Genomic DNA, 12,377 nt, shown 5'->3' on the forward strand with positions numbered 1-12,377 from the left:
AGGTATTCGCCTTCGGGCAGACTATCCTAGCCCCACTCCCCTGTCAGCATTCACAGACCACAGTAAGAACAGTCCCAGTTCGTCACAGTGGTACCACTTATATTTTTTAAAAAAGGTATAAAATTGACTTTTGTTGCAACAAAATAAAAATAATTAAAAAAAAAGTGATGTTACACACACAACATACAAACAGGACAGCATACATGACAAACTTACAATTAAAAACAAATGGCGCCAGACTTCTTATTTATAACTATATGAAATAAGACCAAAAATAAAAAATATTTTAAAAAATAAACAAAATGGTTAACCATTTAAATAAGCAAGTTATTACCTTCATTTTTAATAAAATGAATTCATATTAATATTTGCAAAAATATTGTATTAATTTAGTAACAAGGCATTTTCCATTATTTTCTATTTTATTTTAAAACTCTGTGATAATAAGGAAAGCCCATGTTTCAAATATTAGTTAGTGGTTAGGATTAGAAGCAGAGTGTGCATTTCTGTTGCTTGGCAACCTTATCTTCAAGCAAATTAGGAGTAATTCCATCTATTGCATTCCTGAAGAGTTAAATTTATTTATTTACTGGAGTTTTTTAAAGTAAAATGTTTACCTTATTTTTTAATTTGTTTGATTGTTGTTTTGTTCTATTTTTAAGCTTTTGGAGGTTTCTGTAAAAACTATAACTTTTAAGGGGGGGGGGGGATGAAGAGCAACCTAGGAAGGTAGTGAGACCTGAACATTAACTCTATAAAGTTATCTTAAGTACAGGCAGCAGCAGCAAGTTTAGCAAACTGAGAAAGGAGATAAAGGAAAACTTAACTATATGTAAAAATATTTGAGCAAGAAGGTTGCGTTTTTAGCCATGAGCAAGGAGTGTAACTCCAGGGGTTAAAGCACTTGGGAACCCGCACCCCTAGTTTTTATCCTGGCTTTGAAAGGGAAGTGAGGATTGTTACCTGTTCTTGCAAAACCTCTATTTGTTTCCCCCCGTGTTTGTTGCTTTTGTCCACATGCCAAATGGAGTGCAGGAGTGCTCTTACATGCTCCAGTTAACTGTTTTTGGGCAACGCCATCTGTTAATGCATCTCTTAATTTTGCTAGGGCCACCTTTTTCTATTTCTGTTCCCATTCTTCAGGCACAGGGTAGCTCACGCTTCCTGATGACCACAAATATTTATAACAGGACAGCACATCTCTCTTTTTTTTTTTTTTGGTAGGTTTTTTACAGCTGTTTCCACAAAGTTTTATTCTGTTCCCATGCTTGCTGTCTCTGGACTGCTTGCCACCCTGTTAGGAGAACAGGAGCATTCCAGAGCTCTGTGGCTTCTCCTGCTTTCTTTTAACTCTTTCTTTGTTTTTGTTATTTGCCCTGCCAATTTTGTGGCATGTTGTCTTAACTATAACAGCCATGGTTATAGTTTGCAATATTCTACATTTGAAGGCTAGTCTCTGCCCTAGCCTTACAGATTCCATTCCATGGTCCTTCCCCACCTATGTCTCCAGCACAGCAGATAACCTCAAAATATGTTTTATAATTAAGGAATAGTGGGGTCTTATCTGCATAACTTCAGAAAAATAGCATACAGAAAACCTTTTCTGAGATGAGTACATTCTACAAATAATGATGCATATTTTGATGTAGTACATGGTACAAACAAACTCATAATGTTGTGTGACTACAGACTTTTGTTTTAACCAAAAGCAAAACAACACAGGCCTATGTATAAAATATATCATTGGGGGCTAAATATTTCCCAATCATTCCAAACCAGTGTTATTTTGAGTATGTAGTTCCATCACCCTGGTGATGAACACTAGATAGGTGCCTAATGTGGTAGAAATAACTTTTTTCTAGCTGATGGGTTACCCCTTAGCGCTCACCCAAGGGCCAAGCTAGTAGACTACTTGGGCAAGCCACATCACCGCTCTGTGCCTCAGTTTCCCAGCTGTCAAGTGGGGATGATGATACTGAAAGCGCTAGGGCCTGAATCCACAAAAGGGTCTGAGGCATCACAATGTTTAACATTTAGACACCTAGAAAATCACAGGAACAACCCTGCGGTAGGGGCCTTCACAGTGAATGGGGTGAGACAGGCGCCTTTGACAACAATTCACAAAGCCAGCAAGGTAGGTGGGGAGTCAATGGAAGAGGCCAGCAAGAGGGATGTGCTAAGTTCCACCAGGCCCCTCTCTGAGTTCAGCCCCCAATTTTGGGCTGGTAGAAAGCACCTATTGTTGGTAGCAATCCACAAACCAGGAGCAGACAGGGGTTTGGCTGCCTAAGTCACAAGCAGGGCCCAATCCAGTGAGTGTACTCAGAAGCTGCCTAACTCCACAAAAGAGCAGGGACAAAGGGGGTTCAAGTCCCTCCTCTGCCAGATGAGTAGGAATTTGAACAGGCCTCTGCCACCTCTCAGGTGAGTGCCCCAAGCAGAATCATTCTAACTTTCTCTGCCCTTGTTAATTATTCAATTATTTAATTAAAGTGAAACAACTTCAATAGGAGAGATTGAAAGAGACTACATGAGAATATCTCATTCTCAGGGCCCTGACCTGAGAGGTAGCAGATCCCTGCTCAAATCCCTTCTCCTTATCTGGCAGAGGGGAGACTTGAACCAGTGGTCTCCTCCCAGCACTCTAACCACAGGGCTACAGCTGACAAGGGAAGGCCTCCCCCCACCCTGGCTGTCCTGTGGAGCTAGGCAGTCTCTGAGCATGCTCACTGGTCCCATCCATGACTCAGGGGAACACCAGGCTGTGGCTCACTCACTCTGGGGTGTAGGTGGGAGACAGGTGCCTAGACACCTGAAGTGAGGCAACGGCATGCATGTAGAGAGGCAGAAACCCAGCACCTACTGCAGAACCTGAGGTGCCTGCAGGGTTAGATGGCAGCTGAACAGGAGCTTTGAGGGTCACAGCTGAGCCTAAAAACAGGACTTAGGAGCCTAGGGAGCTTTGTGGCTCCTACACGAGGGATTTTATTATCTGCCTGGCGCTGGTCTCAGTGAAGGGCAGCGGCCCCATTTCTGATGCCACAGGCAAGAGTCAAACAGTCAGAACTTTACTCAGCACGTGATTCAGTGTTTAATGCTCAGTTTTTACAGAATGACCAGGCAAAAAGACGCTGCGTGTCTGCAGAAACAGTAAAGTGCCTGCAAACAGGGAAGCACAGGACTGTTAGAGTTGTAGGACACGCAGTAAAAGGAACCGATTCTGCCATTATCAAGGCTCAAAGCCCAGCACCACTCCCCTGAAAGGGACAGGATTCTATTCAGGATGTCCACTTGTGGGTTAAGCCAGTACACCACCAGCTCTGTGATCCCCACCCCCCAGCATTACTAAGCCCATGGCCCACCGTCAGGCATTTACACTCAGAATCAGCGCTGACTTGAGCCCAGATGCTTCTGATCTCTGTCCTGACACCGACCCTTGGTGCACATTGAGAAGGCGCAACTCCTTACTATCCCACTGGGTAGCCACAGTGCTGGAATCGACGTGTCCATGATTGGAGAAGCTAGTGAATCGCCCAGAGCACGGTGATTTCTGTCTGGTTCCGGGACAGGGGCTGGGCTGCCAGTAGCAGTAGCCCTCTTACTGCCTCAAGATCAAGAGGACAGAGCGCACTTGGAATGGCGTAAAGGAAAGCTTCAGGCCATGCTCCTCCAGCGGCAGATTACTGCTCGGGTCTGGCCGTTCCAGGAGGTCACAGCTGGGGAAGGAAGAGAAAGAGAGAATGAAGCTGAAGCCCCAGAATACAAGGTCTCACAGCAGTCTCTCCTACTTACCTGATTGCTTCCTTCACAGGAAGGGAGGTCTGGAGCCACGTGACCACAGTGCTGCCATGTGACTCATACAGCCTGACCACCAGCCCATCCAGCCTGTCCTCAGTCTTCATGGACAGAGAGAAACATTCTCAGGATCAGCCAGATGACTGATGATACCTGATCTCCAAATGCTTTACAAAGGGGGGGGGGGGGCAGTATCATTACCCCATATTAGAGACATGGAAACTGAGGCACCGAGAGGGGAAGGGACACACACTGAGCAGGCCTGTGGCAGAGCTGGGTCTAGAAGCCAGGTTAGCCAAGTCCCAGTCCAGTGCTCTAGCCACTAGCATATGCTGCCTAGACGGCACGGTGCCTCCTCCCAATCATCAATGTGCAAGAGCAGCTTTGGTTCACCATTTGGACTAGAGGATAGCCAGCAGGAAGAGGTCAAACTCTGAACCTGGCTGGGTTGCCCCGTTTAGAACAGACAGACCCTGAGTTCTGTAAGTCCCTGCAGGAGGCTGTAATGAGGAGTAATGCTTTGCAATTCTCTTCCAGAGCCCTCAGAGTGCTGACACAGGCAGGAATTGTTCAGCCCATCTGGGCAACGGAGATACCAAGGCCTGAATTTCCAGAAGTGGCCACTGAGTTTAGGTGCCTGCACTGTGAATGTTCACATTGGGCCTGATCTCCTGAGGAGCTCAGCCCCGTCCCCACCCAGCAAAGTACGCTGGATGTGTGGGCACTCAGCAACTCTGAGCATCAGGCCCAAGGCACTATAAGCTGGGGGGCCTAAAAATGGAAGAGAAGCTGCCACTGCTATGGGTGCAAGATTTTGGCTAGTGTGATTCTCCCAAGTCCAAACAGTGAGCCAGGCTGCCTGACTCCCAGACTCCTGCTATAACCACTAGCCCACACTGCTTGCCCTGTCAGTGTAGGAAATTCCTGCTCAGCTCAGCTGAATGTCAAAGATCTGGGAGGTGTGGGCAGATGAAGGATGAATGGAAAGGTCCAATCACTGGACTAGGACTGAGAGCTGTAGCTAACTCTCCTGCAAGGCACTTGGCTTCTGTCAATCCAAAGTGCTGTAACAATGCATAATGCTAATACAAGAGCTGCCAGTGCTGTGTGTCTGCAGATACCGCAGCTGGCGCCTTTCAACACACCGCTGCCCCCCTTGTCTCTCTTTGGGGCACGTGCCTGTTTGACGGTTTCTAGCACAACAGCTGGTGAATGCACAGAGAAGGCACTCCAGGCTGGACACTGCGCTGACACAGCTGGCACGGTGTGCAGAGGGAAGTTCAAGTTGTAAGCATAATGGATCACACCCGCCTCCTGGAAGGAACCTGCACAGAGAATACAACAGCAGGTGTCAGGAGTTAAGCGCTCAGCACAGTTAGAAACAGCAGCAGCGCCATCCCCTGTGAGACGGGAGCAGGCACTGTGCCGCGGTCCCACACGGGAGAGAGCTATTTTCTTTGCCCACATGCTCCCCTCAGGAATTGGCAGGCTCCTAGGGGGCATATCAGTGCTGTGCTGCTCAGCCCCCGAAACTCACCCCTGTGAGGCATCACGGCATAGGTGAACTCATGGGGTCCAATATCTGCAGTGGCATCTGGTGACTTTGGCGCTCTCAGCCTGGAGGAGAGGGATGAATTAAGGGGGTGGAGCCTCTTCCACTGGCAGTGCCTAGAACCAGCCCCACTTCCTTTAAACACTAGTGCACAGGCACTACCGGTGTCAAACCACCCTGCTGTTCCATCACGCAGCAGGGACCCCTGCAAACTGCACCACAGTCAGGCTCCATGGCCGTGCCCCATTGGGGGAGGAGCTCCTGCCACAAGACTGCGAACGCCCGCTGCACTCACACGCCAGAGGCCTAGGGTCTGTCTTGACTTGTCACCAAACACTGACCCAACAGTTCGATCAAAGTATTCAAGAAACTGATCCCACCATAGAGAGCAAGGTGCTGCAAGCTCAGTAACTAGATCAGTGACAGCCAATCCTTAGTGGCATGAATTCCTGACCACTGCAGGAAAGGGTTAAAACCTTATCATCTCCGTACTTGACGGGACGGGGCAGAGAGCGGATCCCGTTATAAATGGGACACATTCTAAAGCACAATATGCACTAGAGTTTCCATTTCCAGTCCAATCCCGCTGCTATATACAGGGTGCAGACCACAGCGTTTGCAAAGTTAAACGATAGTGCACATGGGACTGCAGCATCCCCAGCGAGCAGAATTGTAAACCCAAGGCATCCATTGCCCAGCCCCGCCCCCCACCCACTCACAGCGAGAGGCTCATCACGTTCTTGTGCACCGACCCGCCGTATTTGCAGTCGTTCAGCAATGCCACCCCGAAGCCGTGCTCAGACAGGTCCATCCACTTGTGACTCCACACCTTGGGGAAACAACTGGCCTGGCATTAGGGGGCTGTCACCCGGGATGGTTATTTGTGGAGCAAGGTGGGTGCCACGCAAACTGTCTTACTGACCAAGAACACAAAGGGTGGCTGGGGGAGGCAGACGATATCCCCTTGGGCTCTGCAGAGGGCCAATCCCTGTGAACAGCCTAGATCACCAATCAGGAGCGTAATTGGAAAGCTAGTCCCCATGAAGGAAAGGCAGATCGGGTTCCTTCATCAAACTGACCGGCAGCTGCAGTGAGGCCAGGATGCAAATTCCCTAGCTCTGGGGAACTGCATGACCCACTAACACTGAAATGCAACTTCGTCTGCCCCAGGCTGGCTCCGCACAACAGCAAACCACAGGACATTCCGAGACAGTTGAGCGTCCATCTGGATCCCCCGGAGGGAGCTTGTGATTGGGCAGTGGGAGGCTGGTACTGTGCTATGTCAGTGTACAAAGCCATATCTGTGCCCTGGCTGGGAAGGATTTGAATAGCGACACTGACTCAGCGACCCAAGATTTTGTTCTCACTGAGGTCCCTGCTTAAAGCTCTACTCTCTTGGGATATGGGGACTCTGCTCCTGCCAGGTTCACCTCCCCGCAGGAGACAGCCTATCCCTGCAGCAGTTCAGCGAGCAGCTGTGGTCCGAGGCGAGCTGTTCTCAGAGGGCACGCGGGGTGGGGAAAGAAGGGACGGTGTCTATCTATCAGGGATATTTCTACCTAGAGAGCTGGGGCAGTGGCAGGGCCCAGCCTGCTGCCCTCCTACCTTGAACCGAGCCCAGTCCCAAGACGTGTTCCAGTGCGTCGGCCTCTGCAGGTGCCCAAACTGAATCTCATACGTTGCATTCATGCTCCGAACCTGCAATGGGAACTCCACCTTCAGGAATCGGTGAGCCTCATTCCAGTCAACCTAGAGCAAACGGAGCGGCCAAAAGGAGGCTCAGGTCACTGTGGGGGAGACGGGAAAGATGCCATCATCTTCACCACAGTGGCTCCCCTGTTCTAGCTTCCCCAGGAACTCCCCATTGTCTAGTTAACCCCACCCAACAGGGACCTGGTTCCCTGGTAAAGTATTGAGCAAGGGCTAAAACTGGCCCTGGGACGGTACTCTATTGTCTCTGAACGTGGGAAAACACGATCACATCAATCCATCCCAGTGGCTTTAAACAATCCCAAAGCTCTTCCGAAGTGCTTCGTTATATGCCGGGGTGGCCAAACTGTGGCTCGCAAGCCACATGCGGCTCTTTTACAGTTAAAATGCAGCTCACTGAGCCCCCCAAGACCTCCTCATTTTCCCCCTACCAGACTGGGGAGGAGAAGTAGGGGGAGGCTCAGGGCTTCTCCCAGAGACGACTGGCACTTGCTGAGTGTGGGGGGCAAAATTAAAACATTCGCCCCTCCAACAGCTTGAGTGATGCCCTCCCAGGCACACATACCCCTTACCCTCAGTGGCCCCTGCCTGCAGCTCCCAGGTGTTAGCTCCTTGTGGAGACACAGCGGCAAATGGTTGGGAGCTGCAGCAAGGGGCTGCTGCTTTAGCTCCATGGGGAGAGGCAGCAGCAAAACACTGTCTCTGCAGCTCCCAGCTGTGTGCCGCTGCCTCTCCCCATGGCCGCAGCTGCTGTGCAGGGAAGGGGCCTGGCAGCACCATGTGACTGAGTGGGGCTAGCAAACCCTGGCAAATATTTGGAGGGGCATGTAACCCCACGTGCCCCCCCAATGTTGCCTCCGGCTTCTGCCCAGCAGGGTGGGGGGTCTTGGGGTTCCAGTCCCTTGGAGCATGCCTGCCAGGGTGCAGGGCTTCAGCGGGAGTGGAGCTGAAGCTCCAAGCCCCAGGAGGCATGCCCTGCTCTCAAACTTCTGAAGATTGTTGTATGCAGCTCAGACTCTCGGTAAGTTTGGCAGTATATGCAGTAAAGGCTAGATGGGAATAGGGGCATCCAGGAGAGGCAGCAGAGGTGATGGGTGTTGCCTCCAGTGAGGAGACGCGCCTGTCTTTGGTTACGAATGTTCACTATCCTGGCTGCTTCTTGACTCTCCTCCAGTTCCGGTCTTGGCTTGCCTAGGATGCAACCTTTCCTTGGACCTCGCCCCAGTCATCCACCTTTGCCACCTCTATGCTCCATTCCTACAACACACACATCCTTCTGGGATTCTCTCCTCCCCCCACAGCAGTCTATATAAGGCAGGTGTGGCCTGCACAAGCCTTTCCAAACCTGGGTCAGGAATCGAAGATAAGGACACATGGCATCCAGGATGACTTCTTGGGTGATGACACTCCGCTCGCTGATCTGCAGAGAGAATTTCACACTTCCTCGCAGGCCCCCAGCCAGGACAATCTCCAGAGGCTTCAGAAGGGTTGTGATTGGCTTCCTAAAACAGATGTCAAGCATAAGGGTTAAGATTTGGGGGTGACAGCTCTGTGTTCAAAAGGTTAACGTAAGGCTCCTACACTCGGAAGACAAGAGGGGAGCAGGGATACTCCCCCCCCACCACCACCTGAGGCTGCATTTTTCTCACCAGAGGAATTCTTAGAACCCCTCCCAGGCGCTGTGTAATCTTACACTATTCTACGCTACTCCCCTGGACACGAAGAGCTGGAAAGAACAAGCACATAGTTTTCCATTGCAGAAGTTTTGTCCTCTCTCTGGGAAGTTGGTTCTTTGCTACAATCCCAAGAGGCAGAGAGCTTTGCAGAGTCCTAAAAAAGTACCAGTACCCACAATGCACTGCTCACTTACCTGGTTTCCAGGTGATAATCCATCACGTCCCAAGCATCCCAGTACAAGGGAACATCATCAAATATCACAAACTGGTTAGCGCAGTGACCATCCTGGACTGACTCTCTGAAACAAAGCAGCGAGGCAGAGGATCAGCAAGGGAACAAGAAGCTGCAGTGGATGACATAAGAATTCTGTGACCTGAAACAACATTCCAACAGCCTGGAAACAGACACCTACCTAGGGTTACCATACGTCCGGATTTTCCCGGACATGTCCGGCTTTTTGGGCTCCAAATCCCCGTCCGGGGGGAAATCCCAAAAAGTCGGACATGTCTGGGAAAATCGGGACATGCGGGCGGTGGTGCTGGGCTGGGGGCCGGCGGGGCCGGGGGCACCGAGCGCCAGCGGGGCCGAGCGCCGGGGACCGGGGGCGCCGAGGGCCAGCGGGGCCGAGCGCCGGGGACCGGGGGCGCCGAGTGCCGGCGGGGCCGAGCGCCCGGGGCCGGCGGGGCCGAGCGCCGGGGGCACCGAGCGCCGGGGGCACCGAGCGCCAGCGGGGCCGAGCGCCGGGGGCCAGGGGCACCGAGCGCCGGCGGGGCCGAGCGCCGGGGGCCGGGGGCACTGAGCGCTGGCGGGGCCGAGCGCCGGGGGCACCGAGCACCGGGGGCACCGAGCGCCGGCGGGGCCGGGGGCCGGCGGGGACCGGGGACTGGGGGCGCCGAGCGCCAGGGGCCAGCGGGGCCGAGCGCCGGTGGGGCCGGGTGCCGGGGACCGGGGGCACCGAGCGCTGGGGGCCGGCGGGGACCGGGGGCCGGCGGGGCCGGGGACTGGGGGCGCCGAGCCAGGGGGTGCTGAGCGGGCCGGGGGGCCGGCGGGGCTGGGGGGTGCTGAGCGGGCCGGGGGGTGCTCGGCCAGGGGCCTGGGGGCCGGGCCGGGGGGTGCTGAGCGGGCCGGCGGAGCTGGGGGGTGCTGAACGGGCCAGGGGTGTTCGGCCGGGGGCTTGCGGGGCCAGGGGGTGCTCGGCCGGGAGTCTGGGGGCCAGGCCGGGGACCGGCAGTGCTGGGCGGGCCAGGGGTGCTCGGCCAGGGGCCGGGCCCAGGGCCGGCACCCCAGGGCCCAAGCCGACCCAGGGTGGAAACGCCGGGGGTCCAGCCTGCGCCGCGCCTCCTCCCCCCACACCCTCCTTACCTGCTTCAGGCTTCCCGCAAATCAAATGTTCGTGGGAAGCAGGGGAGGGGGCGGAGTTGGGGCGGGGACTTTGGGGAAGGGGCGGAGTTGGGGCGGGGCGTGGGCGGGGCCCGGTGGAGTGTCCTCCTTTTGGAGGCACAAAATATGGTAACCCTACACCTTCCACTTTAGCTTCTCTGGGAGGAGACTAGGTGGGAGAAATGAACCAGCCTTTCATTTGGCCGACTGATGTTCAAGCCCCATAGGCGGGCTTAGTTATGATGAAACTGAGGAGGAGTGGAGGCCTCAAAATTAGTTCCCACTGGGTTTCACACCCCAGTCTGTCCAGGCAAGATGGAATCATTGGAGATGATGATTTCAGTGAGAGCAGATCCATATTCTACGAACGTTAAGTAAACCAATGTAGACCATCAGCTCTTTGGAGTAGGGTCAATTTGCTCCTGTATTTGCCCAGTGCCTGGCACAGCGAGCCCCAGTCTGGATTGGCCCTCAGGCATGGCTGCAATAAACACGATGAATAATCGTCATAACTCCCCGAGTGCACTAAGCGAAGCGACATCACGCGCCCCATGGAGTCCAGGTGAGCCGCGATAACCCCATTCTCCATGGTCACAGAGCCATCTGCCTGGTGAGAAAGAAGAAAGAATCAGAAGAGAACACAGGCTCTACACCAGCCAAAGAGCGAGTGTGTGTGTGCGCAATGCTACAAGTTACTGAAAACGGTGTTGCAAATCCAGTTTAGGAGCTTGGCCCATGGAGCTTTCTGATGTGCAAGCGAAGAATCCAACAGGGCAGCTCACCTGTTTCGTCACCGTCACGGGATGAGGGGGTGTTAATGAATCCCCCACAGCAGAGCAGCCCATGCTAGGCACCTTCACCAGGGCTGAAAGGAAGAGAGGCAGAGCGGTTCACTCAAAAGCTTTTCCCTTTAGGAGATGTCTTCTCTCTCACTGCGTGCCATTGGGCCCCCTCTTCGCTAGGAAATACCTCCCCCGTGCTCTGATGTCCAGGAGCTTCCCATGTGATGCTGAGGGAGATGGAACCTATTTCTAGAGATCATGGATAACCCTGATCTAGAGATAATGGATAAGCCAATGTCTGTCTCAGCTGTGCGAGAGGCAAAGGCTCTGTATCCTCCATGTGACTGGAATTAGACAGCCATCACTTTGTTGGTCTATTTTTCCTGGTCCACCTCCCCTGCTCTGCTCCTGTCCCCCGCACCAGAAGATTTAGGGTGCATCTGTGCTTTGTGGGGGATGAGCTGCAAGTCTTTAGATAGGCAGGACAATGGCACCTAAGGTCTTTGCTCCAGTCCTGGAGACGACTTCAGTCCGTTCCCAGGGCAAAGTGTTCAGAACAAGGAGGCTTTCTGCTGTCTCGGGACCAGTCGGCAAAAGTTCTCCAAACAAGGACCAAATAGCATCTTTAATGAGGAGACCACCCATGCTACGGATTTCTGGACAAAGAAAAGGCATTTCAGTTCAGAGCAGACTATTATTAATTATAGAGCATCCCAAAGTTGGCTAGGCCCTTTAGAGACAAACAAAAAAGACAACGGAGTGAGAGAAAGGATGTAGTACACACTGGCCTCAGAATTGCTTGTCCATTTGCCCCATCATGCCTAATCTTATTAAGCAAGTTCTCTTTACTCTTAACCCTAATTCCCCCAACTCCCTTCCATTCAACTGGTGTGTTTAACTCTGGGCTGCATTTTTTCCAGTTAAACTCTGGATTCCCTCCTTGCACCATCCTAACATTCCTCTGTCTTCCATGCAAATTCAGACTGGCCATAAAACATACAATTTTTTAACAGTGAGGGTAATTACCCCTTGGAACAACCTACAAGGGTCGTGGTGGATTCTCCATCATTGGCAATTTTTAAATCAAAGCTGGATTTTTTTTCTAAAATATCTGTTCTAGGAATTATTCTGGGGAAGTTCTCTGGCCTGTGTCATACGGGAGGTCAGCGAATTCTTTCCCAAGTGTCTGGCTGATGGGTCTCACCCACTTGCTCAGGGTCTAACTGATCTCCACATTTGGGGTCAGGAAGGAATTTTCCCTCCAGATAAGACTGGCAGAAACCCGAGGGGGGGGGAGGGGTAGTTGCCTTCTCTGCAGCATGGGGCATAGATCACTTGCTGAACTAGTGTAAATGGGGATTCTCTGTAACCTGAAGTCTTTAAATCATGATTTGAGGACTTCAGTAACTCAGCCAGAGGTTAGAGGCCTACTACAGGAGGGGGTAGGTGAGGTTCTGTGGCCTGAAATGTGCAGGTCAGAC

At 52.5% G+C, this 12,377-nt stretch overlaps 2 protein-coding genes across 2 annotated transcripts in view; both read right to left on the reverse strand.

Moving 5' to 3' along the window:
- The window catches only part of ECI1 (enoyl-CoA delta isomerase 1), a 280,245-nt gene that overhangs the window by 57,419 nt on the left and 210,449 nt on the right, over positions 1–12,377 (reverse strand). The gene's annotated exons all lie outside the window — the stretch shown is intronic.
- Positions 731–12,377, reverse strand: part of LOC128844720 (alpha-mannosidase 2C1-like) — a 31,472-nt gene continuing 19,825 nt past the window's right edge. Inside the window, 11 exon segments of the mRNA XM_054042667.1 lie at positions 731–3,716; positions 3,793–3,896; positions 4,975–5,120; positions 5,333–5,412; positions 6,067–6,176; positions 6,953–7,096; positions 8,403–8,559; positions 8,928–9,036; positions 10,631–10,721; positions 10,897–10,979; positions 11,391–11,552. Of these exon segments, the coding sequence (XP_053898642.1) occupies positions 3,599–3,716; positions 3,793–3,896; positions 4,975–5,120; positions 5,333–5,412; positions 6,067–6,176; positions 6,953–7,096; positions 8,403–8,559; positions 8,928–9,036; positions 10,631–10,721; positions 10,897–10,979; positions 11,391–11,552 (1,304 nt within the window). The 3' untranslated portion in view covers positions 731–3,598.

The sequence above is a fragment of the Malaclemys terrapin genome, chromosome 10 (genome assembly GCF_027887155.1).
Source record: "Malaclemys terrapin pileata isolate rMalTer1 chromosome 10, rMalTer1.hap1, whole genome shotgun sequence".
NCBI classification, from domain to species: domain Eukaryota; kingdom Metazoa; phylum Chordata; order Testudines; family Emydidae; genus Malaclemys; species Malaclemys terrapin.